General features: G+C 33.0%; 2 protein-coding genes across 5 annotated transcripts in view; both read right to left on the minus strand.

The window, feature by feature from the left end:
* Positions 1-223: 223 nt before the first annotated feature.
* Positions 224-1,381, minus strand: LOC108911395 (SLIT and NTRK-like protein 6). Its single transcript, XM_018716328.1, has 2 exons — positions 1,339-1,381; positions 224-1,285 (listed from the first exon to the last, which is right to left on the minus strand). Exons 1-2 carry the CDS (start codon positions 1,357-1,359, stop codon positions 302-304), a joined length of 1,005 nt encoding a protein of 334 aa, XP_018571844.1. The 5' UTR covers positions 1,360-1,381; the 3' UTR covers positions 224-301.
* Positions 1,382-1,750: 369 nt separating this feature from the next.
* The window catches only part of LOC108911393 (collagen and calcium-binding EGF domain-containing protein 1-like), a 52,227-nt gene continuing 26,570 nt past the window's right edge, over positions 1,751-27,407 (minus strand). For all 4 annotated transcript variants that reach the window (XM_018716325.1, XM_018716327.1, XM_018716324.1 and 1 more), the window contains exons 5-9: positions 12,228-12,466; positions 9,588-9,696; positions 7,340-7,455; positions 4,482-4,651; positions 1,751-2,393 (exon numbers count right to left, since the gene is read on the minus strand). In XM_018716325.1, coding sequence (XP_018571841.1) covers positions 2,108-2,393; positions 4,482-4,651; positions 7,340-7,455; positions 9,588-9,696; positions 12,228-12,466 — 920 coding nt within the window. In that variant the 3' untranslated portion in view covers positions 1,751-2,107. The remainder of the gene's footprint in view (positions 2,394-4,481; positions 4,652-7,339; positions 7,456-9,587; positions 9,697-12,227; positions 12,467-27,407) is intronic.

Here is a 27,407-nt window from a genome sequence, read left to right on the forward strand (position 1 = left end):
TCCACAACAGCAATAAATTAACCAGAAGTTACCAAGATCGTCATAGTTAGTAGTTGTAAGGTTTATTTACTTGAAATATTATATTTTGATGGTTATTCATAACGACGGATTTATATTAAATAATAAGTACCTATTTAAGTATTTAAAAATCCACCTATACAGTGTAAATGTATACTTAATTCCTAAATAACTAAAAAATTAAATAATTTACTTCTTCTTTTTGGCTTAATATTTCACAATTTTATTAATTCATAAAATATGTATATACATAAAAACATTAAGGAGATCTACGTTATATAATCTAATTTAAGCACGAATTGTGAATAATTGTGGCATATTTATTTACATTAGAAAATTTCCCTATATTTATAAAGTTGTCGTACAAATTCAAATGTCTCAATTTGTGTAATCCTAAAAATGGCTTCTCAGTAATATGTCCAAGTTTATTTTTTGATAAATCCACCGACAGCAGTTCTGGGCATTTTTCAAAAACCTCCTTATTTAACTCTGTTAACTCGTTGTTGCTAATTTGCAAAAATTTGAGTTTGGGAAGACTCAACTGGCCGGTTATAGTCTTAATCTTGTTGAAGTTGATGTTGAGGTGTTCCAAGTTATTAAGTTTATTGAATTCATTGGTATCGACATATTCCATAGAATTATTGGTCAAGTACAGTAAGTTTAACGAGGGAAGATTTAAAAATGAGTTTTCTTGAATGATTTTTATTTGGTTATTATTAATATATAAAGACTCCAACTCGCTAAGAGCCTCAAAAACGTGAGAAGGTATTATTTCCAAGGCATTATCTGATAAATCTAAAGTTTTCAGTTTTCTCAAATGATTAAAGGAATACCTGTTCACTGTTTCTATTTGGTTATTTGCCAGATTCAGTACTTCTAAATTTCTCAGTCCCACAAACATGTTGTCATTGATTTCTTTCCAAATGTTTCCATGGATTTCCATATATTGAACATTCGGAAGTCCCAAAAATGCCCCAGCATTCACTGAGAAGTATTGACTATTCAAAATCTGGTAGCTGACTAAATTTGAATAGTTGGGATTTATATGGTGATTTATGCCGAAAATAATTTTTTTGGAATTGCGCAGAAATAACATTTGTGTCTTAGACGTAATAAATTGGGCTATATTTTCGTCCACATTTTCCAGTTCGACGCAGTTCAATATTCTCTTGTTTGCACTGTAGGTGCACTTGTTGTTCATTTCTATACCTTCGTTTCTTGCGATTTGATTTGTTAACACCGTTTGTGCCCAAAAAGCCAATAAATACTGAAAACTCAAAAACAATCAGTGGCTTACAAAATAAAATGTTATTTTCTTACGTATTTTAACAGCCACATCATTTTTGTTCTTTCCAAAGCTGAAGTTATATTTACACTAACTAATGTATTTAAAATAGCAAAGGTTATCAAATGTTATTGTTATTTATAAAAATCTAAATTTGAATTTTGTAATTGTTTATTATATAGGCAACCCACTATACCGACGCAGTGTGGAACTTGTTATCTACACAATACCACTGGCGGAGTAATTATATTTTTCATGTGCTTCAAGCCCTTGGTAAGCATGTTTTCCATGCCCCACTCTGTATATTGAAGACTGAACAGCTGAACACAAGTTTAATACTTGTTTCTATACTTTTCATTTATTAATTCCAAAACTGCCTACATAACTAAAATAATTTTTTCCTATTTTGGTAGGTTCAAGGTGTCGTAGCAAAATTACTGACAATCATAATTTTATGAAATAAGATTTATTCGGTGTTACAGTTCATCATTAACAAATGTGCAAAAAAATTATTTTGAAAATTGACTCCACTTCTTGACAATGTCCAAGACGACATAGAATTCCTGTAGAACCCCTTGTGGAACTGCGATTTTTTCCAAAGTAGTTCAATTCAGATATAGAATATAAAGTAGGAAATATGATTAACATTGAATTAAAAAATGGAAAAAAAATGGGAGTTTTCCGAAATACATATACATTTTTTGATGGTGTGGTGATCCCCTTGAATATTTTGCTTGTTCTATTAACTTAAGGCACATAAAAAAACTTGTATTATAACAGTATCACCTAAATAACTAAAAAGTATCACATATAGTCTTCATATGACATGTCTCCCGAAGAATCATAATAATCCTCAATTTGGTCTTCGGGAATCGTCAAGTCCATATCACGGAATTCTTCTATGTCTTCCGAGGGGATCGTAGTGACGTGGGCAGTTCTCTGCGTCGTAGCACCTACGGTTTGTTGGGATTGCTTCGTTTCTACTGTTAGATTGGCAAAACCCTCTAATACTTTCTTGTGGCGCATGAATCGGTGTTTCTGTTTGAAGCGTTTTTTCTCCAAAGCGGCTTCAAAGTCGAATTTTGGCGGCCTGAAAAAAATATGAACATTAGAAAAGCCTACTCCTCGACACTGCACTCAGCCATAAGGAACTTGAAAACATTAAGACTACACTGCATAAAAAATATTCTTTATTGCTGAATTTAAGATAATAACATTAATAATCCCTAAAGTGATTTTCTCATTATAGCAGGCCATTGGCAGATTGCCAATTGGACAGCGTAATTGAATCAGCAAGTACATTTTTACATTACTTAAAGTGGGGATTTATTATTAGAAATTGGATTGAAAAGCAAATTAATAATATAGGTATAGGTATCAAAAAGTTTTGATGTTTTTACATATCTCTTATATATCTTTATATAAATCAAATTTAGCAAGAAGCTGTGCTATTACGGCGCTATCTATTGAATAATGTCCAAGCTATTTATGATTTAAGACACAGAACAAACTGTACTGTAATCTTGTTACATAGTATACCCAGAGATGGCGACAACATACACAAAATGTAAATTGATATAGGCCGTTTTAAATTTTCATTTCTATAAAACATCTAACACTTTATTAGTCATCAGAAAATGCAAGTAAAGGATGAACTTAGAAAAGGTTTGTATTAATTCGCCTTAATTTTTTTTCTATAACTTCGCGGTAGAAATTATAGAGAGTGACTCATCGCTAGCTTTTGGACTAGTGAGGGGGATGAAGCGTGTCGGACACGAAAATCCATTGGCGTGTCTGAGTAAAAGGCAACAAATATAGAAAATATTGAAAAAAGTTAATAAAACATAACATCTAATATTTTTTTACGGTTTGCTATAACCGGCACTTTGATTCATTTTAATTACTACAGCATTTTAAAACGTGCCAGTTGTGTTTTTTTAATTTATAAATTTATTATAGCCATGGAATTAGACCCCTCGTCTACGCTTATGCTATGACGTTTCTCAGGACGGGTAAATCAAGTCCGTTTACACCCACTAAAAAAGCATTTCCCTATTCCCTACCAAGTGCAAAAGACAGATATAGAATATAGATCAACGTTCAGTATAACTCAGTCTATAGACGATTATAGATTCTATCGATGTGCGTAGCGAGCGCATTATGGTAATAGTGTTTTTATATTATATATGAGTCACTCTCTATAATTTCGACAGCGGAGTATAGTTTCCAATAATATCATTATTTTTAATAATAATTTTAATAGGGTTTAAAAACAGAGACGCTAAACTGAAACATGAGATATAAAATGTCATTTTAAATATTTCTTTAAATTACATTCCTTAATTCCTGATTTCAGTTTGGCACAATTTTAGAAGCACCCTGTAGATGAATTAAGATAAAAAATTAAGAAATAACGAGAAATTAATAGGAAAAATAACTCTTAATTTATTTTAAGTTATTAAGGTATTAAGTCTATTTTTGCATTTTGAAGATTGAGTTTTTAAGTGGCCTTCTTTAAATGGAATTAATAAATTAATATTAACAGAATAAAATTAGGTACTTATACAGGGTGTTTCAGAAAGACCTCCCGTAAATTCATGGGATGATAGTACGATAAAAAATAAGAATTTTTTGTCTTATGAACTATAAGATTGGAGCCCGAAAAACCTAACTTAAAAAAAAATAGAACCTAAAATGTAATAGGAATGTAGCGTAACTAGCGCCCTCTATGAAATATCCAAAAAATAATTAGACCAGCGTATTTGGCTTCCTTAAAAACCCCGGAATACCAAATTTCACAAAAATATTTGGCACCGTTTGGAAATTTTCGTGAAAATTCTATTTAAAAAATTTTATTTTGTCGCTCTGTATCTCGAAAACAAGAGGAGATAGACATATAGTTCATATGACAAAAAATTATTATTTATTGTCGTACTATCACCCCCTGAATTTATGGGAGCTCTTTCTGAACCACCCTTTTAGAAAAAATTAAATTTTGAAGCTACTGCATATTATATTAATTGTTTTTTTTTTACCTAACCAATATTTGCCCGTTTCATTAAATTTATTAAAAAAAAAACATATTTTATTATTTATTTATTCTTTGAATTTGTTGGTTTTAGTTGAAAACTTTTAAAATAAAGTGAAAGTAGAACTAATAATAAAAAAAACAACTTACCTTTCTCCATTGTTGTAGATTCTGTTTTGCAGCTGGACAATGTCGTGTCTCACGTCGGCGAGCAGGAGGAGAAGCATGTCGAACGAACCCCTCTCCCCTTTCGGTCCCTTCAGACCCCGTTCTCCCTGTTCACCTTTAGGTCCTCGAGGCCCTGGCGCTCCAATGTCGCCCTACGGTAATAATATTTGACGTGAAAATTGAATTCGTCACCTGATATCACAACAGAAGGGTAAAGGCTCCGACTGATTTTATTTGCCGCACGTCAGATATGTGGCCTGTATAGTACGGCACTGACACGCGATTTTGGGGAATATAGTCCGGTCATACGTTAAAAAAAAGTTTGATTTCAAGAAAACTTTCAAGCAGCAGCGATTCAAACGAAAAATTTGTGTGTTGGTTCATCGCTATTTTCAATAAATTAAGCAAATAAAACATAACCTTACAATATCTTTGGATTTATATAGGATTGTGTTATAAAATAAAAATATAAAACTGAGATTGAGCTATTTGTGAGTAGTAAAAAGAAGTTTATCAGTGGTAGCAAATACCAGCTTTCACTGTAAGTAGGTAATTCTTTAACTCTTTTTTAAAATAATAATTGTAACGACGTGCATTGTTTATAGTCTTTGGTTCAGTTTCATTCAGACAGCGCATGACGTCAGCAACGGGATGCAGTCTCCAGAGCTGCTGTCATTAGACAAAGCAACTAGATCGTGATGCGCAAATTATGTAATTTACGAATCACGAAACATTGCAAAATTCATTTTTGTCTTGCTTTATAAGATTTTATTGAATTTTGGTACACTAATATTACTCTTTATGACATGGCGAACAAAATAATTAAATTAACAAAATGTTAAAAATTCTTCATCCTTTAGTCTAATCTGCTTATAATTTTGTTGTGGATCATACGATACGATAGCTTCTATTTTTTTGTCTTAAAAAACGACGGGTTTGTAAAAAATGTTTCCCTCTTAGAAAATGTTTGTGTTTGTAATAGTTTTGGATTACAAAATTATTTTTTTAGTACTATTGCAAACACAAAAAATTTACAACAGGGAAAATTTTTAACAAACCTTTCATTTTAGGACAAAAATTGTAGTCCAGTCGGTATCTGTTTCGGGATGGATGTTTTATATAGTAACACTAATTTTTGTTGGAAATAATTTTAAATATTATATAAAATGATAATTACGATATGCGTCCGCTGAAAAAGTTCTGCATAATTGTTTAGCGCAAGAAAATGTAAAAAAATTAAAAAAGGCGCATTTTCCTCTCTTCTTTCATGTATGACTCGGAGAATATTGACATTAGAGAAAATAGTCAAAGAAAGTCAAAGTCAAAAAGTTTCGTTTTGAGATTCTCTTCAAAATAAAAGTGGTTATAAAATGTTATGTGCATTATTGTTGCTGCAATACAGTATAGACCGAAAAAAAAAATTCGTAAAAAAGATGTTTTTTTCATGAATTTATCTCGGACCTTGACTTTAGAGCAGCCATATAAAAAGTATGGTTCTGAGTACTTCATGATATGGTAGTATTGCAGAAATGTTTTCATCGAAATCGTCCGGGTAGATTTCGCACAATTCAATTGTTAATTTAGAAAATACAGAATTATACTTATTTTTCAATTCTCTCTCACGGTAAAACCAATGATTACTTTGAGCTCGCAATTTTTATACATAGCCTTTGGAGTCTCAACTATCAATCCCCATTTAAAAATGTTCGATTTTATTCGTTTTAGCAACAATTAAAATTTTTTCAAAATTTCTTCGAAAAAATACTTATCAACATTTAGTACTGGAGCTACCGTATTTGCGTATTCTTCCAATGTAATTATAGGATCAAATAGGAGAAGGATTGACGAACAAAATCCACTTTTGATTTTGTGGGTACGATGAATCGTCGAGATATGAAATCTCAATGTTGAAGTGAGTTTACTGCAAAACAACGTACTATAAAATAACAAACAAAAGTGGTTTTGATCGTTTGAAGCAAAGACTTTATGTTAATCCAATTATTTCGTTTACTATGTCATAAAGTGACATCTATATGGAAACAATATTGTACCAAAATTTAATAAAATCTTAGAGTGCGTTTCAAAATTACTTCAAAAGAAAATTTTTTTACAGGGAATATTGGGACACCCTGTATATTGGACTTAAATGAGTCTAAAGTGAAAAAAGACAACGGATTCCATGTTATTTATTCTATTACACAGGCACATAAAAAAAGTCCAAACCTAAGAGATCTACAATCATTTCAGAAGGAATTCGATGCGCTGAAAACGATCTTTTAGTCAAAATTCATAACTTGCCGATAAATTTTGGAGAAATGTCAAATTTGTAAGTGAAAATCCCAAATATAGGTGAATTTTTCAAAATTTTGTCTAAATATATCATTTTCGTAGTATTTTGACCAGATTTCATCCAAATAGTAGATTTTCTGAGAAATATCGAGGTCATAAGTAAATTTTACCAAGGGCAACGTGTTCAGCGCCTCAAAATACTATGAAAATGATATATTTAGACAAAATTTAGAAAAAAAAATCAGTTTTGATCTATATTTGGAAGTTTTCACCAAAAAATTTAACTTTTATGATTTATGACTTTTGACTACGCGTGTTTAGCGCATCAAATATGTGGGCACCTTGGGTTTGGATTTTTTTTTGTGTGCCTGTGTCATCATCCTGTATTTAAAAAATGCACCATGTATCGAAATTAAATCATCTATTCAGAAACCGTCTTGTTATTGTTCCTTCTAAGACCGCCTAAAGGTAAACATTAACTGGTAGTTGACGTATTGTTCGTAGTTTAAGCTCCGACACAGCAAGCGAATTATGGCTTATGAATAACTTACTTGGGCGCCTCTCTTGCACTTGCACTGGGCATTGTCGTCACCCGGTAATGGCACAAATGCATCCAGCATGGAATACGTGTAGTCAGGATTAGAATTTGACGGACCAAACTCTGGACCTAGGTAAGGGGACATTTTAGTTTGTTATAGCAGTTTGCTATACAGTCAAAGAAATTGACCCTCAATTAATCGTTATGTTTAATACTCATATATTATTGATAACAATAAATTCGTGAAGGAATTGTAAGACTGGCTGCAATTTCTTTCCATATCATTCTCAACCTTATTTATGTCGTACAATAAGTAGAAGGTAAAGATAGTATAGTAAATAACCTCAAATATTGGAACCAATATTAATTCACAGAATTGAACCTATTTGCAATAAAAATAGGACTTGTAATGGTACTTGTAATATTTTCAGTAAATTCATCAATTTCTTCAAGAATTAATTCAATTCCTTGATTTTGTAAACCGCTAGGATTCAGCAAATTTCATGCCCGCAGTTGAAGATAATACTTGGGCAGCAACCTAAGTGATAGAAAGTCAAACACCTCCTATTTTATTTCACATTTAGGTTCCCTATTGCAAAATGTTTCATCCGAATTTCATCATCTACAATCTCACAAATTTTTAAACCGTCATTGTGTAACACCCTGTATAATTAACAAAACTGCTCCCAGCAAAAAATTGCTTTATACAGTAATGGGCTCATTCAGCAATTTTTTTTTATTTGCTTAACGGAAAGATATTGCAATTTTAAGGTCCTCTGCAAAAAATTAGAATTTTATATCGCCTACAAGTTATCCAAAAAAAAATCATAAACTGGCACGCTGAATATCCGTTGAACCGGCGGTTGTGACGTCACCGCATGGGAAACCGATGCCGCATGCTTGTGTGTTGTCAGTTAGTCGGGTAGTCGGGTTTTAGTTGCCTATTAAGTTTCGATTGAATACGTTATTGAATTTTGTTAGTAGTATGGAAGACACAGAACAGAAAAAAATTGAAAAATTGCAAATATTGTATTGTTCCCCAGTGTGAGAGCACTAGTGTGATGCCTAAGAAAATAATAATGTCCCCGTAATTCTGTCGTGCGGATCTAAAATCAAGTCTCTACTTTGATTTGTTTTTTTAAATCTTTTATTTGAAAAATGACTTATTTTGAAAGCAACAAAACTACTCTGCGTAATTTAGGTATGTAATAAATACGTTTGAATCCTCTAGAAGTGTATAGTGTATACACTTGTGTTTTCCATTTTTGATTTTTTTGTGAATATTATACAAATACTTATAGGTGGTATTTATATAAACAATACATAATAAATATTATATTATTAATATATTTATAAGATATTAGGTAGATTTTTATGTAGTTTCCATAGGAATAAAAATAGTAATAAGAATTTTGTATTTGATTAGGTAAATCTTTGAAACCTGTGACAGAAACGGTTTCGTCCAATTAAACGCAAAATTCTTATTCTTATTTACTATTCTTATTGTATAAAAACATCAAAACTTTCGCTACGAACGTACTTTAAAGAAGCTTTACGCGTTATTGAAACGTAACCTTTGCATTTTCACTCCTCTCAACTCAGCACTGATAAAGTCGTGGATTTTATTAAAAAAATCCATAACAATTAACAAACCAACTTCTGGCAAATTAGAAGAATCTGCTTTTACGAAATTTGCTTCCAAATTTAATATGCACAAACGCCAAAACATTCTGTAGATGCAGAAACTTATCTAGAAGTAGCGTCAAGCCGGCTTGCCGTCCCATGCGGTGACGTCATTGCATTGCCATGGCGAGACAAATATTCGCATTTTAAAAATCATATAGCTTGAAAAGCTTTCAATGGATTGAGTTGAAATTTTAAGGATCGCCTAATCATGAGCAATACTGTGTGTATACAAAATAAGAACATTTTTGAAAATTTACTGAATGACCCCTTTAAGTATGAATTTCTGTAGATGTAAAAAATGTTTTTTAGTCATGCTTTTATCAACATTAAACAAAGTTTGAATGTTTCATTTCGATTTTCAAACGACCCACGAAAAAATTACGTACTGTAAGTAATTACCGTTGTACCGAGAGCTTTACACTTTATATTTTTATCGATTTCTTTAGCTCTAGGCTCGTAAAGAAGTTAACAATTCCAAAACTGTTCATTATAATGGCTGCAGGCATCAAAGTTCTCGCCCTGCGATGAACTATTAAAGCGGTTCAGAGAGAGGCAAAGCGTAAAGTGGGACTTACCTGGAAAACCGCGGGGCCCCGGCGGTCCGGGCGGTCCTGGGGGGCCCAAGGGACCTGGAGGGCCGGAGGCGAAGCTCGACAGTTTGATTGCCGTACTCAGGGCGGAGACCTGGGAATTACGGACAATGCAGGAGTTTTAAAATAGATCGGTTTTAAATCCTGAAGGGGCGTTTTGTACTTTAGAAACGTTGGGAACGTTCGTTGCAATATAGTTGCAAAATTATTTGTTGATTGCTGCAAATTTTTGATAATAAAAATTTTCATTTTTTAATTTTACCCAGCGGTGTTCAGTTCAAGCGTTAGCCAACAAGTGGGTTGTGTTATTTTCTGTTTACCCCAACAATTGTAGAGCTAAATGTAATTTATAATCACAGTTCTTTTATTCTGCGGTGTGTATACATTTCAGTACCTCAGTCCTTTGTTGCTAATCTAATGACTTTAATGAATAATTTTCTCAACGATTTAAACATTAAATTACTTTTGTGTTTTCTAATTAAATCAGTAATGATATAATATAGGCAGGGACGGATCTAGAGATGAACTTTGGGGGAGGTGGGCGTTTGTACAGTTGATGTCTTAAAATCAAGAAAACTGAGAAATATTTTTAAACAGAAAATTTTTAGTATGTATTGATTTATTTATTAAAAAAAAAGAAAACAAAAAACAAAAAAATGTTATGCAGTCAAGAAAATTCGGAACACCATATCAACATGGATTTGTTAAAAACAAAACTACACAGTCTGCTTTATGACAAAGTATAAAATTTGTTATAAATAGTGTTAATTTCGAAAACTTCAGTGCTGATGTGAGGATACGATGACACTGCCATGAGAAACAAAACGCGATAAGAGCAAGTTGTACAATTATCGCGTTTTGTTTCTCATGGCATTGAAGTTTTCGAAATTAGCATTATTTATAACAAATTTCCTATTAAAATGCAAATTGAAGCTAATTTTAAAATAAGGAAAAAAGAAAGATGACAAACAAAATAAAAAAGTCTCCTCTATATTTTTAACAATTAAATTTTAACAATTGTATGGAATGGTTGTTTAGGTACGTACAAACAAAATTAATTGTTTTCGATAATAATGTAATTGCATGTTTTTGTATATTTTTAGGTATTAAAATATGTAATTTGACTTGTAATACATGTGAATATTAAAAATCTTTTGATAAAGTTCCTGATCGGGAACGAAACGTTAAGAGTAAAAAGTTTTCTGGTGTATTTATTTCTTCATTTTTTAATGGCCTATCAGACAAGAACCTTATACCCAAGAAAATAAATATATTCGATTATTTGATAGAAAGTTCAAGAAGTTATCCATTAAAGAACAACATAAATGAATTTATAAAACAAGAAGATATCGATATACATAATACAAGGTACAAAGACGATCTGCGAATGCCACAGTGTAGGACAGATAACTGTTTTAAAGGTATTCAGTCTATGTCTATTCGGATATTTAATAAGCTACCAAAATATTTTAAAAATATAAATTGATAAAATAAATTCAAACAATAATTAAAAAAATGTCTCCTCCCTTGGGCCTTCTACTCGGTTGATGAATATTTTAAACATTAATGTTTGTATTTAATTATTTTCTGTGACGTATCCTATATTAAGAATTGTATGTTGTACAAACAATATCTTGATCTTTGGAATTAAAATAAACAAAAACAAAAAAGAACAAAAACTGAGACGTTTTTAAACAGAAAAATTGTAATCTTTATTAATTTGATCTGTTTGATCTTTGATTTGGTCGCTTCAAAGAACAAATTCTAGACGATGACAAATTCGGTTCGCACGTGGAATAAGTAGATTTAAAAGCATATAGGCATATAGGTATATAGGGTTAACCTTAAATATGTACATATATTTTAAGCAGCGCTATAATTACTATGTAGAACAAATTAAATAATAGGTTTTTTTTCGAAAAAATTGAGAAAAAAATTCGAATTTAAAGTAAATATGCATGTTATGAGACTGTAATAAATTTGAAGATATAACTTATTCCTTAATAATTAAATTTAGCTACAAGTGAGTTTTAATATTATACAAAATTGAAAGTTTTAGTGAGATCCACTAGTATCATTGCTGTGTACGATTTTATTCTATTTTTAAAAATCATTTCTATAATTTTACCAAAATCTATAATATGTATAGGGCGATAACTATCCCAAGACCTTGCGTTTTTAAGTATTGGAACAACTTTTGTTATTTTAAAGATATTAGAAAAATATACCTTCACCAATTATCATATAGGTATAACATTGATAGTAGTCCTTCCAATATTTTATTATCATTAGCTAGAAACTGTAAACCCTTTGACTGATAAATATGTAGACAAGATTGAAGTTGTTAAAAAAATATGTCATAGTTTTAATAAAAGTTTGTATTATGAATATTGATGAATATTTATTTGTTTTTCCAAAAAAAAAAATGATTTAGTGTCAAGAAGAAATATTTGCTTGACCCTATACAAATAGATCATTTTTACTAGCATTTTTTAAATTCCTTTAAGCAATTGGTTTGCATTGTATGTTTATATTGAGTTAAACTGTCATCATAGACTTGGTTATTGGACATTTAATTGCTGATTTTCGGATAAATTATTAATAAATTCCTAAATCATCGCCTACCTTCTCCTGGACCGTAGCGAGTTTCTCGTTCAAGCGCACGACGCTGTCGCAGTTGGCGTAACAGCGATTTACGTGAGCCGCCTGCTCCTGCGACGATCCTGCTGCGGCCCCCAGCGGCTCGCACGTCCTGTTGTCTGGCCGCAATTCGTATCCGGGTCGGCAGGAGCAGCGGTAGGAGCCCCGCTCGTTGATGCAGTTGTGCTCGCAGTCCCCGTTTCGATCCAAGCACTCGTCGACGTCTGCAAAAGGAAACAGTACGTGATGGCTACGTGCCAGATATCCTATAGGGCGTCCATGTAGAAATGTTTCCACTATTTAAAGATAAGGGAAATTGTGAATTTTGAGAAGAATATTCGAGGTATTTGAAAATGTTTTTGACGTCAGTATAACTTTTTAGGCAATAAAACTGGTTTGTGATGCTAGATCAAAGATTGGAAAAGGAAATGAAGAAATTCTCTGAGGTTTGTGCCGTTTAAAAAAGGTCCGCACGTTAATCGTACATTCCAGAACCGGACTTAGCTTTCGTTAAGGATTATGAAAGAAAATTTATAATTTCTTTATAGAAATGCAATTTGACTACAACAGAAACACTTGGAAAAAATTACATACTTTCCGTGTGCAAACAGCGGACTAAGCCAGAAAAAATTTTTCTGAGCCCTTCGACAGTTTTGGAAAAAAATTGTACAATTTTTATTTCGCATTATTTTTTTTATTGCGCCGAGAGTGATGCTCAAAAAAATAGAATATTCAAGCTTCAAGATGCTTCTTTTTTTCTCGATACGACCATTATTCACGAAGTTACAGCCTCTCAAAGATCACTAAAAAATGTGCTTTCTTAAATGAAACACAGTGTATATTTGTCACTTGTTGAAATCCTTTCATTTTTCTGATTGTAGTGATATATACATGACCTATATTTATTTTGACAGTATCGTTTATNGGGAAATTGTGAATTTTGAGAAGAATATTCGAGGTATTTGAAAATGTTTTTGACGTCAGTATAACTTTTTAGGCAATAAAATTGGTTTGTACTGCTAGATAAAAAATTGAGAAAAGGAAATCAAGAAATTCTCGAAGGTTTGTGTCGTATAAATAGGGCCCGCACGTTAATCGTACATTCCAGGACCGGACTTAGCGTTCGTTAAGGATTATGAAAGAAAATTTATAATTTCTTTGTAGAAATGCAATTTTACCACAACACTTGAGGAAAATTACATACTTTTATTGAAAATAAAAAATCTTTTGTCCATCGCTAGTAGTTACTTGGGATCTGCGAAGAGCAGTTAAGGTAGGTGCGTACAACGTAGTTGACTGAAACTTTTTGTTTTATTTTGTATGGACCACTTCTCAACATTTAACAACAGCCGGAAAATTTCCATTTGTTTCAGTCAGACTCTTTATTCCATCTGTATTGGAATAATAATAGCGAGTGAAAATTTTGAAAAATTTGATTTTTTTCCAAAATACTAAAACTTTTTTAAGGCGAAATTGTTAGAAAAAACCCAATAAAACGAGCAATAAACCTGCTCCATTAATTTTTTTAAAAAACTTTGACGATTCAGGAAAGGAAAACTGACTGACTTCGACTGATCGATTTCAAAATTTACGAGCCTTATGGGCATATATTGAGCTAAACAAAAACCTACAAACATTGGTACTTTTCGCAATATTCGCAAAGTGGTCGTTGATTTTCCAAAACAGCAGAATAAATATTTTTTTTGCACTTTCCAATCAGGTAATACTGAGTATAAAAAAATATCAAACATGCCGAATGGCCCTCGAAGATTATTAATTTAAGTTTCCAAAACTCACCTTAGATGACTTTTTACTCAATAGGTAGCAGATATCTCAATGAGCAATAATCGTAGAGAAAATTAAAAAAAAACAAATTGAAGCTGAGGAATCAGGTTAAATGACACTGGTATTGAGTAAGCCAGAAACAAATTTTTCTGAGCCCATCGGCAGTTTAAAAAAAAATGTCTTGGCATTATTTTTTTGAATACTATCTTCAAGCTTCAAGATGTTTCTTTTTTTCTCGATACGACTATTATTCACTAAACCTTTCAAAGATCATTAAAAAAAATTTGTAAATTTTTCTGCTCCCTTAATTTTTTTGCCGACTTTATGTAAAAAACAATTGAATGTTGCATTTCGAAGATATAAAGCAAAAAATGTGCTTTCTTAAATGAAACAGTGTATATTTGTCACTTGTTGAAATTCTTTCATTTTTCTGATTGTAGTGATATATACATGACCTATATTTACTTTGACAGTATCGTTTATATCTCTAAAGTTCAACATTCAATTGTTTTTGTGTATCTCTTTGAGATCGCCAGAAAATTTCCTGAAACGTTTATCTTTACCGTTTTTTCCTACATAGAAAGGTAAACGAGATATTTGAGAATGTTATGTGAATACCCTTGTACGATATTTGTGGAGATAGAATTCCAAGAAGACCTCTGCGTCACTTTCTTGAAATTAACCGCATTCTACACCCGAGGTAGAAAAACATTGGCGGAAAATTTCAAGGTACGCTCCTACCGCGGTAAATTGCTACAGTAGTTCTGACACCGAACTTTTTGGCTTATTCTCTCCTTCGAGTTCTATCTCAACAAATATTATACAGACTATACATTTGTATGTTAAATTAAATATTCATTGCTCCTATTGTTTTGGATATTATAGAGGCCAATTAAAAAATTGTTTATCACATTTTATGTGTACTTTAACGCGATGTCCTGAATCCGCCTCTGGTTTTTTCGTCACGTACGATTCGCTTGCGAACCTCAGTGCAAATATACAGGGCGTTCCTATCGACACGTCTCTCAACCTTCCAAAATTGAACTTATCGCGCGTTTCAATAAATTTTGCGTAATTTTCTCCGCCGTTTGCGCACGGAAATCATAAATAACGCTTGCGGGTTTGGATGATACACTTTGTATAATGGATGTAGTGGTAGCCTATATCGCAAATATGCTCCCGGTGTGGAAACGGTTAATCCGAGATCGCTCTTAACAGGCGGCAGAGAACTATGCAAACAATGTGGGGCAACTCCTAATTTCAAGTACATTAACTTCAGATAACCTCACATGCCCTCAGTGTCTTTTGTTTCCGGATTATTGGCTGCTAAAATTAAAGCTCCCTGTGTTTTCTTCTTCGGTGGGTGCTTTATGGGCCACATGAGTTTGATATGCTCCAACTTGTGATATCCAAGGACTGGATCAGTAGTTTAAATGATTCCCGTATTGAAAATTCAGTTCATAGTTTAAAATTGTATAGAGATAGGTACCTTGGAAAAAATACCATTTAATAATCACTACATTGTTCTAAATTATGCAAAACTGTCACAGTAATCATGCATAAAAAGTATTTTCGTATAATTCCTTAAAAATGTATTGCAGTAAAATTTAATAATATTGCCCTATTGCATTATATAATTAATATATATCTCTGTATTTGTACTAAAAAGTAGTATACAGGGTAAACAATAAGACACATTGTCATATAGGGGACAAGAGTTATGGCAATAAAAATGTTTGGGAGACGTGGCAACGCTCATATACAGGGTGTCCCATAATTAGTGTGCAATACTTTAGCAGTAGATTCTACAATCAAAAATAAGATTATTTTTTTCCTATAAATGCTTCCTAAAGGAGCTACACCCCCCTAAAAGGAGCCTCAGGAGATCATATTTTTCAAAATATTTCCAAGACCAGTTAACTCAATGAATGTTTTAACGAACTACGTTAAAGCTGGTCATAAATTTTAGTCAGGGGGGCTCACGGGTAAAATGGGCCCCCAATTTTTTGTATGTCAATATTTTCAAATTTAAACAACAAACAACGATAGATATGAGTTTTTCACAAAAAAAAAACGTACTCTTGATTTACTTTGATAAAATGCTTCGTTTTCGAGAAAAATCGATTTTAAAGTTTTATTATATAATTTCAAGAACCTACCTACCTACCTACATGAGTAGGTAGGTAGGCCATGAAAGCAAACGTTTGTTTACTTGAATTAATTTGATATATTGTTAAACTAAAACTTTTGCTTTTACATTACGGTGCTGTATTGGATATTAAGTAAAATTTAAAGAAAAAATGCAGAATTTTAATAATAATTTTAATAGACATTCAGTTTGTGTAAGGATTTTGTAATGGGAGAGCACTAGCGGCACCAAGAGAAACCAACGGAGATACCCGAATCGGAGGCACCTAAACGTAGAATATTTTCTACGGTCCATAGACGATTAACGGAGAATCGATCTTTTAGAAAACTGCACGGTGAAGGATGACCACCAAATAATTTTGAAAATACCTTATATCAATTTGATAATAATTCTAATATTTTCAAATGTAAACATCAAACGATTATAGAAATGGGTTTTTACAAAAATAATGGACTCTAGATTTACTTCAATAAAATGCTTCGTTTTCGAAAAATATCTCAGTTATATCTCATGTCCATCTTCTTCTTCATTTCAAACTACAAATTTAGGAACCATTCTTGCATCGGTCAAATCACAAACAGTTTGTAGACTGTTGGTATCCGTGCATGCGTAGTAGAAATAGTTTGCAAACTATCAGTAATTTACTACAGAAACAAACCTGATATGCACAGTAGTCAACTGAAGTTTTGTAATAAATCAGATAATAAAGAAATTACTAAAAACTAAAAAAACACGTTACAATAATTGCTCAAAACAACTGCCATTTTGTTGAATGCACAGCATAGCTCTACGCCTTATTCCATGGGAAGCACGAAGACTTTCAAATTCATTGTTCCTTAGCATATTAGAGACAAAATTTATTTTTTCTAATAATTCTTCTTTCGTATCTATTACGGTGTTATAAACGATACTATTTAAATGTCCCCATAAGAAATAATCTTGAGGATTAAGGTCAGGTGAACGAGGTGGCCAGGCAATGGGACTGCTTGGTCCGATCCACCTTTCTGGAAAATATTCGTTCAACCAGTTTTTCACATTCCTACTATTATGAGCTGGAGCTCCATCGCTATGAAAGATTATGTTTCCTCTAATATTCAGAGGTACATCTTCCAATAAATTAAACAATTCATTTTGTAAAAAATGTAAATACGCTTCACCGTTTAGCCAATTTGGAATTTCAACAAGCCCAATTAATTTGTTAACGATAATCCCCGCCCACAGATTAACTGAAAACCTGTGTTGGAAATTATTACGCCAAACCACCTTCGGATTGTCATTAGTCCAGAGTGGGTATTGTGAAAATTAAGAGCTCCATTTCTGGTGAAAGTCACCTCATCGGTCCAGACAATTAATGGAAACAAGTTTGCATTATTAATCACTGAGAAAATTCGATCCTACGCATAAAATCTTCATTTCTTAAGTCTTGTACCCTTTGATAATAATAAGGGTAAAGGCCTTGGATAGTGACTATTCGTGAAAGTTAAAATGAGAGATTTGGATTAATTTTAATACACGTTTCTTACATTTCTCATTATCGTGGAATACAAATGTTCTGTTCAACCTGTTGGGATAAATACTGTTGCTAAGATTCCTATACTAATATTGCCGAATTTCTGAAATTGCCAGACCCGAAGCAGTTTATTGGCCATTGTTTCCCAAGATCTTCGGTATCTTTGTTAGCAGAATTGAAAGCTAATTTAATTACAATAAAACGACATGGTAGATGGAAATCATCAGCCGTTACTGAGGGCTATAACGATGATTCTATTACAAATAAAAATAAAATTGCCGAGAGAATTCTTCCCAGTATCTCTTCTAATGCTGCAATTGCTTTAGAGAACCCTTCTACCCAGACATCAACGTCATCGGGTGACGTCGACGGTAGTATCGCAGTTAAACTGAATACCTCCGCAATTACTTCTCAGGGAATTAACATAAGTAACTGTTTGGGTTGTAATATTAATATTAATGTTTCTAAATAAATAATTTATAACTGTTCGAATAAATATGTATTAATGTTTCTAAATAATATATTCTTTCCAAATTTATCAATACGGCTTTCTATTATCTTGAGAAGTATGCACTAGTGTTAAAAGTTTAAAAGTATTGTTTACACTAGTGTTTTTGACAAGTAATGTTATAAAAGTCAATTTTTAGTTTACATCAATGAATTAAAAATGCCATTTTTAATGACAGTTTATATCTTCAATCGCCCTTTGGCAATTCATCAAAAGCTACCATGTGCCTCCAATCTTTGGAATAAAGTCGAGCCCTTTAGGATTGCTTAAGGATTGTGAAAATTACGTGTTTCAGATATTTACAGAAATTAATGCCATCTAACGAGGGACTCTATAGAGAGAGGCAGAATAATTATAATATATACGCCTGGATTTAGCCCTGCAGTTAATATTTTCTTTAATACAAGAGATGATTAAAAGTAAATACGCCCCAAAGCACTTCCCTTAGTGTAATCCTTGTTATAATCTTTTATTTCCTTATCTCTCCCTTTATATTTTAGAAAATAGAGAGCAGCGTCGACTGGCGCACCGAAAGTATCTTCTCCTTTGGCTTCTTTGTTTCGCTCCACCCGCCGACGCAAATAAACCACATAATTATCCCTAAGGTAACTCCCTCTAAAATTCCTCTAATTACAAACGTCGGGCCGCGCTAACCTAATTAAAATATTATATAATCTGCAGGCACGCTCTAGATTTTTCCCGGCGGTCTTATTCTTCGCGAATAGCCCCCCAGCCACGAAACAAAAGCGTAACGCGGCCGAGGGAGTCTCTCTGCAACGCCCGCTTTGATTCCGGCTTTAATAAGTAAAACCCTTTACAAATTCGCTCCGCGGTTTTGTCGGAAATGATACCGAAAATTCCTTTCGAATTTTAACCAGCAAACACTTTTGTGTTAATATAATTAGGGACGATTCGCTACAACCCAGGTGGTGATTTGTTGGGGATTTTCTCATTCACTTTACACCCGTCGGCAAATGTGGCTCAGTAACCTCGAAGAACGTAATTATGTATTTATATGACGATTATCATAGTCATTTGCGGAAAAATTAAGAATAACCGAGTAAAATTCAAAACAAATATACGAGATTTTTAATAGAAAACTTTTTGAGAACTGCTGCAAGCGGTAAGCTTAGATCACCTATACAGTGTTGCTGTTGTTACACAGAACTCTTAAACTGTAACTTTTTATATGAAACTGGAGAAAAACTTTAAACAAATAAATTTAATTTTTATTAAAATATTTGTCGGAGTCGTAGGGCTAATTTGGGCGTTAATATCACTACTGGTGGTGGTGGTATCGTCACGAACTAATAAGTAATATCGTAAATGAAAATGATTTAAAATAAAACGTTACAAATAATGTACTCGAGGTGTTTTATGACAACAACCAGAGGCTCGATAACGAATCCACGGTCAGCAGAATAGCAATGTCCTCAGGTCTTCAATGCTTAAGTAGAAGTCCCTTCAGTATATCTCTCTGTACTTCTCTTCACTTGTCAGGTAAAAATTATTCTTAAATGAACCAATCAAATTCGTTATCTCCTAGCGATCCCCTTATAAAGGTAAAAAAATAAGGTAAATGTTATCTATCCTTTGACCGTGGCTACGTTGAGTGGCCCGTAAGTCCCTCCAAACCCAAGCTTGCTATCATAAAACTCGGGAAAACATATCCGGCTTAATTCGTAAATAACTATTTCTAAGAGTTATGGTCTAGGTACAATTTATAAAAGGGTATTCCCTGAGTAAAAAATTCTGGAATTTCCAAAGTCTGAAGGACTGGGCCCGTGAGAAAGAGATCTCCGACATATTTATAAACTCTTAATACCTTTTGGCATTCCTATCTTCACTAATAAACTATTTTTACCTATTATTTGTATTGCACTATTTTTACCTACATAAATATTGAGCTTTAAATGAGGGATGGGCACCATACAGAAATTTTATCATATCATTATGGGTGTGACCCATTTGTTTTTAAGCGACCCTGTAAAATTTTTAGTTATTGTGCGATTTTAACCGGATTTTTTAAGATGTAGAGCTTGATGAAGTGCTCTTTGTGAAGGAAAATGAGCGTGATCCATAAAATCCAAGACTTACTACGTCCGTTTTTAGAGGTAAAATTTTAATATTTTATATTAGGGATTTTTTGAGAAAAAATATATTTACGCCACTGGATTCAGTACCCCCCAACACAGGCCAATACCAAAGTTTATCAAAATTTTTTAAATAATAACGATTTTGTACCCAAATAAAAAATTCACAAGTCTTTACTTCTTTTTCATTAATTTATTGTTGATATCAAGTTGTCCATGAAATAAAACAATAATTGAGGTAGTTGGCTAATTGTCAAAAGTGACAAATTAATGTGCAATAAAGTTTATCTCGTGTTAATAACCACGGAAAATATACCATTAAGAGACAAAATAGAAATTCTACGACTTGTTATCGATAATATGCGTTCGGCAAGAAATGCTGCAATAGAATTCAATAGTAGGCACCCAGACAGACGAGTAAGTTGGAGTTCTGTACAGTATATTAATAAAGTTGTCAATCAAACAGGCAATGTTGCAAAAAATTTTGAGAAATAACCAAATACAATGTTTTAATAATATTCCCCGGGCTAGTATTATAGTGGCTAGTTTAAGTCTTAATATCTCTAAAGAAAGTATCAGAAGGTGCCCGGCAAAAAATAAAATAAAAGCTTTTATTACAAAATTTGTCATACTTTGGAAAAGAGAGATGAAAAAAGACGTTTGGAGTTTTGTTATTGGATAATATTTTAAAAAATCCTTAATTTTTAAGTGACATTTTATTTAAGTAGTGATGAGGCCACATAAATGTAAAATTACTACAAATGAGGTAGTTTTGTCCCAAAATTATCGTCATTGGTCAGCTGCGAATCCAGAAATCATTATAAAAGCAAAGAGGCAGTATTCGCAAAAAGTTAACGTGTGGTGTGGAATACTAAAAAATAGAATAATTTTTTTCCGGTAATTTGAAGACAAATATATTTTAAAATTTTTTTAATCATGAATTTCGGAACGCATTAGACGATTTACCTTTCAGAAATCTTCTTAATTTGAAGTTTCAATTAGAAAGTAGCCCTATTCATAACGCTGCTGCGATGAAAGAATGGTTAAACGAACATTTTGAGAACTGTTGGATAGGAAGAAATAGTCCTTTAATTGAGTGGCCGCCGAGATCCCCGTACTTGACACCAGTAGATTTTTTCTTTGGGGTTTATTGAAACAAAAAGTTTATAAATTAAGGCCATAAACTGTACACGAACTATGTGCAGAAATTACCCCAAAACTAATATAAAAAGTAATAATTACGAACATACGTAAAATAATTGAGAAGTACGTAGAAGTAAATGGTGGATGGATAGAAGTGACAAGAATATAATTATCTAACTTTTGTTGGTTTCAGTTTCATTATTTTATTTTTAAATTTGTCAAAACTANTATTGGATAATATTTTAAAAAATCCTTAATTTTTAAGTGACATTTTATTTAAGTAGTGATGAGGCCACATAAATGTAAAATTACTACAAATGAGGTAGTTTTGTCCCAAAATTATCGTCATTGGTCAGCTGCGAATCCAGAAATCATTATAAAAGCAAAGAGGCAGTATTCGCAAAAAGTTAACGTGTGGTGTGGAATACTAAAAAATAGAATAATTTTTTTCCGGTAATTTGAAGACAAATATATTTTAAAATTTTTTTAATCATGAATTTCGGAACGCATTAGACGATTTACCTTTCAGAAATCTTCTTAATTTGAAGTTTCAATTAGAAAGTAGCCCTATTCATAACGCTGCTGCGATGAGAGAATGGTTAAACGAACATTTTGAGAACTGTTGGATAGGAAGAAATAGTCCTTTAATTGAGTGGCCGCCGAGATCCCCGTACTTGACACCAGTAGATTTTTTCTTTGGGGTTTATTGAAACAAAAAGTTTATAAATTAAGGCCATAAACTGTACACGAACTATGTGCAGAAATTACCCCAAAACTAATACAAAAAGTAATAATTACGGACATACGTAAAATAATTGAGAAGTGCATAGAAGTAAATAGTGGATGGATAGAAGTGACAAGAATATAATTACCTAACTTTTGTTGGTTTCAGTTTCATTATTTTATTTTTAAATTTTCCAAAACTAAGGTTATTATATTATAATACCATATTACTAGTTTAATTAATTTCATTTACTTTTGGTTTTGTTTTTCTCCATGGACAACTTGATGTCAACAATAAATTAAATCGTTATTATTTAAAATTTTTTGATAAAATTTGGTATTGACCCGTTTTGGAGGGTCTTGAATCCAGTGGCGTAAATATACGTTTTCTCAAAAAATCTCTAACATGAAATATTAGAATTTTACTCCCAAAACGATCGTAGTACTCCTTGGATCACACTCATTTTCATTCACAAAGCGCACTTTATCAAGCCAAATTCATAATAAATTAAATAAAGCACACAGAATTATTGAAATGAATGTAAATGTAGCAGGAGTTGCTGGATTTTAATTTTTCTGATTTATAAATTTAGAAATGAACGTATTTTGATAAAAAAAATGATACAGTGTGAAATTCTGGATGATGTATGATATTATTAAATTTTAGATATAAAAATTTGATTATAGTTTGTCTCCAAGTTGTTGTTTCCAAATAAGTACTCAAATAAAAAGTAAAATTGAAGCCTCACTCACATACCTGCCTGGTGGCAGGGTGGTGCCCTCTATGACAGTTGTTAAATACAGGGTGTTAAATAAGTGCGAGTATTTTAATTAAAAGCAACAATATTTTTTTCGAAATCTTCTTGCTTTTTAATAAACTTTTTAAACTTTTATTACCCGCCACTGAAACACAAATCGAAACGCTTAGTTAACTAAATAATAAACAAAAAGGTGCGGGATTAATTCGGTTACTATTAGAAAATATTAAAATTTGTTTAGAAACTAGAAATCAAAAGTACAAATGACAAACCTTTTAAGGTAAGTTCATGCAGTAGCGATTTGCGATTTGCGATTTGCGGATTTCAATTTGATTGGTTGAAATAAAATATTTTTGACATCCATTTCTTCATTTCAATATATTGCGAGAATCGCAAAATTTAAATATAGGGGGCGGGAAAATAGTAACGGTTTCTATTTTTGGCGATTATCGCAATAATTTTGACAAACCGCGCATGTGCAGTCCGGCCAGTTCCGTCATTCCCAAGTAATTAAAATACTTATTAGTATCATGTAACCTCATACCTCGTCTCATTTCCATTACCAAATTATGATAAGCGTCCAGAGGCCTGTTTTTTGCAAGTACTATTCAACTTTTCACTTTTCTGGCTATATATTTTCTGTTTTCAAAATTAATATACAAAAAACACATGGTAATCTGCACCACGATGAAAATTAATAGGTAGCTGAAACTTCTTAAAACGCATAACATTTATGTTTATAAGAGAATTATTCTTCGCTTTTCTACATTTGTAAAGTGAAAAGTTGAAACGTACTTTAAAAAAATAGTCCTCCGGCCTTTCCTGTTTTAAAATAACGCCCTCACGGCACAAGATCATTTCTGACATGCTATCATCTTCTACGCTATTGACAATAAATAACATAATGATAATCACTGTTATTTATCACATTATTCATCGTTGAAGAATGTTTATTTATGAATGTCTTGGTATCACAGATTAATAATATTGCTTGGTATTGTCTATTGTTCTGCGTATGTAATCACAAAAATATATTTTGTGAGTTTAGGTTATGTTGTTTAATTTTGTTTACCCAAGAATATCTAAAATTCTTGACTGTGGCATGGCACGGCAAGGCAAGTAACACAAGAAATTTAAAAGTAACTAGTTTTCGCGAATGTGCATGAACGAATGTTAAATTTTTGTCGCATAAATCGTAAAATCGCTGCTTAGACTAGGCAAGTTAGACAATAAATCTACAATTTTTTTCTGATGAACCGATCGAGTTGCGGTTTTCGGCATTGTCTTCGGAAAAATATCAGGAAAAAAGTCTATATATTACACTTTGGGACTGGATCGAAACTGCATTGCGGGTGCATAAAGTGCATCTTGGAGTGCATCAATTTTTCCGAATTTTCTTAAAATGGTAAAAATTGACTAAAAGTTGTAGAAATTAGGTTTTCGGGGTCGGAGATTCCGAATCTGACCCTGAAAAATATGCCCGAAGGCCCTGGGGCTCTCCAGTGGGACAAGGGGGAGCCTTCTGTAAAACATCGAATAGCTGAGTAATTGCCTTCTAAATCCCCACTCGGGGGTTTTTGGGGTCAGGGATTTCGATTCTGACAGTGAAACGTATGTCCAACGCCCCTGGGGCCCCCCAGGGGGCAAGGGGGGCCTTCTGTAAAACACCGAATAGCTGAGTAATTGCCTTCTAAATTTCCACTCGGGGGTTTTTGGGGTCGGGGATTTCAATTCTGACACTGATAAGTATGCCCGACGCCCCTGGAGCCCCCAGTGGGGGCAAGGGGGGGGGCCTTCTGTAAAACATCGAATAGCTGAGTAATTGCCTTCTAAATTTCCACTCGGGGGTTTTTGGGGTCGGGGATTTCAATTCTGACACTGATAAGTATGCCCGACGCCCCTGGAGCCCCCAGTGGGGGCAAGGGGGGGGGCTTCTGTAAAACATCGAATAGCTGAGTAATTGCCTTCTAAATTTCCACTCGGGGTTTTTGGGGTCGGGAATTCCGATTCTGACACTAAAAAGTATGCACGACGCCCGTGGGGTGGGCTTTCTGGAAAACATCGAAAGGCAGATTTTTGCAATAAAACTGCTCCATCCGCTTACCAACCATGATCTTGTAGGCTTATCTTTACATTGTAACACACGCAAATTTACAGAGATTAGACAAGAAGGGTAAGAAAAACTAACAGGAAATTAATGAGTCGAAAAGAATCCACTTTATTCTGAGAACCAATTTTCTTTTTATTTGCAAGGCAATTAGTGAGACAACTACTATCATATGTTTATCTAACACTTTCACTATCAATCACAATTTTCATCATCAGTACTGCCATCACTGTCTCCATCACTATCATCTATTACATTTTCGACTATTTCAGGATTGGAACAGTTGGTTCCAAAACAATTTGTACATGCAATTGTGCATGTAATTCCATGCTTCCTGCACCCACAAGATCTGCATTGTCGATAATCGGATTTTGTCGCCTAATTGTTATGCATTATCCGCAGTCGCACGGGCCCAAGAGATTCTTTTGAAAATCCATGATCCATGAAATATTCTTCGGTTTTAAGGAATATTTCTTTGATTTAACGAAATGTGTCTCTTGGGAACGGATTGTCCAGGATTTCTCCAATTCTAAGACAATTTTTCTCAGTGATAGACAAGCTAAGATTAATGGATACTTTCCAGTGTCAGATTTGGAATCCCCGACCCCGAAAACCCCCGAGTAGAAATTTAGAAGGCAATTACTCAGCTATTCGATGTTTTACAGAAGGCTCCCGCTTGCCCCCCTGGGGGGGCCCAAGGCCGTCGGGCATATTTTTCAGGGTCAGATTCAGAATCTCCGACCCGAAAACCAAATTTCTACAACTTTTAGTCAATTTTTACCATTTTTAGAAAATTCGGAAAAATTGATGCACTCCAAGATGCAGTTTATGCACCCGCATTGCAGTTTCGATCCAGCCCCCAAGTGTAATAGATAGACTTTTTTCCTGATATTTTTCGGAAGACAATGCCGAAAACCGCGACTCGATCGGTTAATCAAAAAAAAATTTCCGTAATCTGGGTGATTTTGGTCTAACTTGCCTGGACTAGCTACATGAATTTACCTTTACTCGTCAAAAAAAAATAACGTTATTTCGATATGTTGCGATTTACTAAAAAATAATTTCAAATTCATCTTCGCAACATGAAATGGAATTTATATCTACTATTAGGTTTCTTTGTAGAAGCCCCGGAAGTAAATCTTGTCAGTGATACATTTGTAAATTAAATAGTATATTATGGTAGGGAGTGATATCAACAAATGCATTATTGAAAGCTTTATATATTTTGATATTTCTAAAATCTGAGTCCATCCAATTTTTTCCGCTACAAAATACTGTCAGTCAGCCAACACTATTTCAATTATTTCTTCGCCTCTGATTTGCTCAAGTCGAGAACTCGTTAGTCGCGGTTTTGGTGCTTTGTGGGTACTTTGCCATATCCGATATTGCTAATTTTCTGACGTCTACCTTCGTTAGGCTGCTCTACTGGCATGTTAATAAGGTTACCACATTACTCCGGCAGCTAACCGCTTTAGCCTTATATTGGTTCTACGTATGCCCTTTTCACAGCTGCTTTGTTAATGGCATCTTCTGGCCCTTAATCGGAGACCTGGTTGACATGCATCTAGGTCAAAGCGTAAGACCTCCGTTTATTAGGAAGCGGGACGGCGACTAAATGCACGGGGTGATATGGAACTGATGGTTTCTCTATAAGGGCTATGAGGTTATCGAAATTACTTTTCTTAATTTTAAATATAGGTAGATATAAATTTTTTTTTATTTTCTCAGCAAATTTTATTAAAAAAGTTTTTCGATTTTCTTATCGTTTAAAATATATAGACTGATATATATAGAGTAAAGACTGGTTTGATCAAGTCTGTTACTGATTTTATCAGCGTTGCCGTGGAAAATATTAAAAAATATTTTCAAAAAACATATTGCGAAGTGAAGCAGTTATAGGGATTTTGCAGGCCACAAATTATTGAATTTAAGAAGGAAAAGTATTAAAAATCTATAGAAAGAGTTGAAAATAAATAATGATGCTGAATTCTTTTAAAGTGGCACAGTGAATTCGAAATTTTAATGTTTAATTTTTTATGTTACTTTGAATTTGTGAATAAATATATCCACACTAGATGTTTCTGGGTAAACGTATTTATTTAACATTATTATAAAACACCCTGTAACAATTTTCTTATGTTAAAAAATCCACAATTGAAAATACTAATCGACGTATCCGAGCGTTTTTCCACAAAATTGTTATCTGAATTTTAAACGAATTTGTTTCTTTCATCATGAACGTATACAGGGTGTCTCATAATTAGCTGCCAACCCTGAACAGGCCGATTCTATGATCAAAACTAAGTAAAAAAGTTCATATGAACATGGGTCCGGAAATGCTTCCTAAGGGCACAGGGACCCATTGAAGAGGGAGGAATGGAAATCATTT

Source organism: Anoplophora glabripennis, unplaced genomic scaffold (genome assembly GCF_000390285.2).
Source record: "Anoplophora glabripennis isolate ALB-LARVAE unplaced genomic scaffold, Agla_2.0 scaffold470, whole genome shotgun sequence".
In the NCBI taxonomy this organism is placed as follows: Eukaryota; Metazoa; Arthropoda; class Insecta; order Coleoptera; family Cerambycidae; genus Anoplophora; species Anoplophora glabripennis.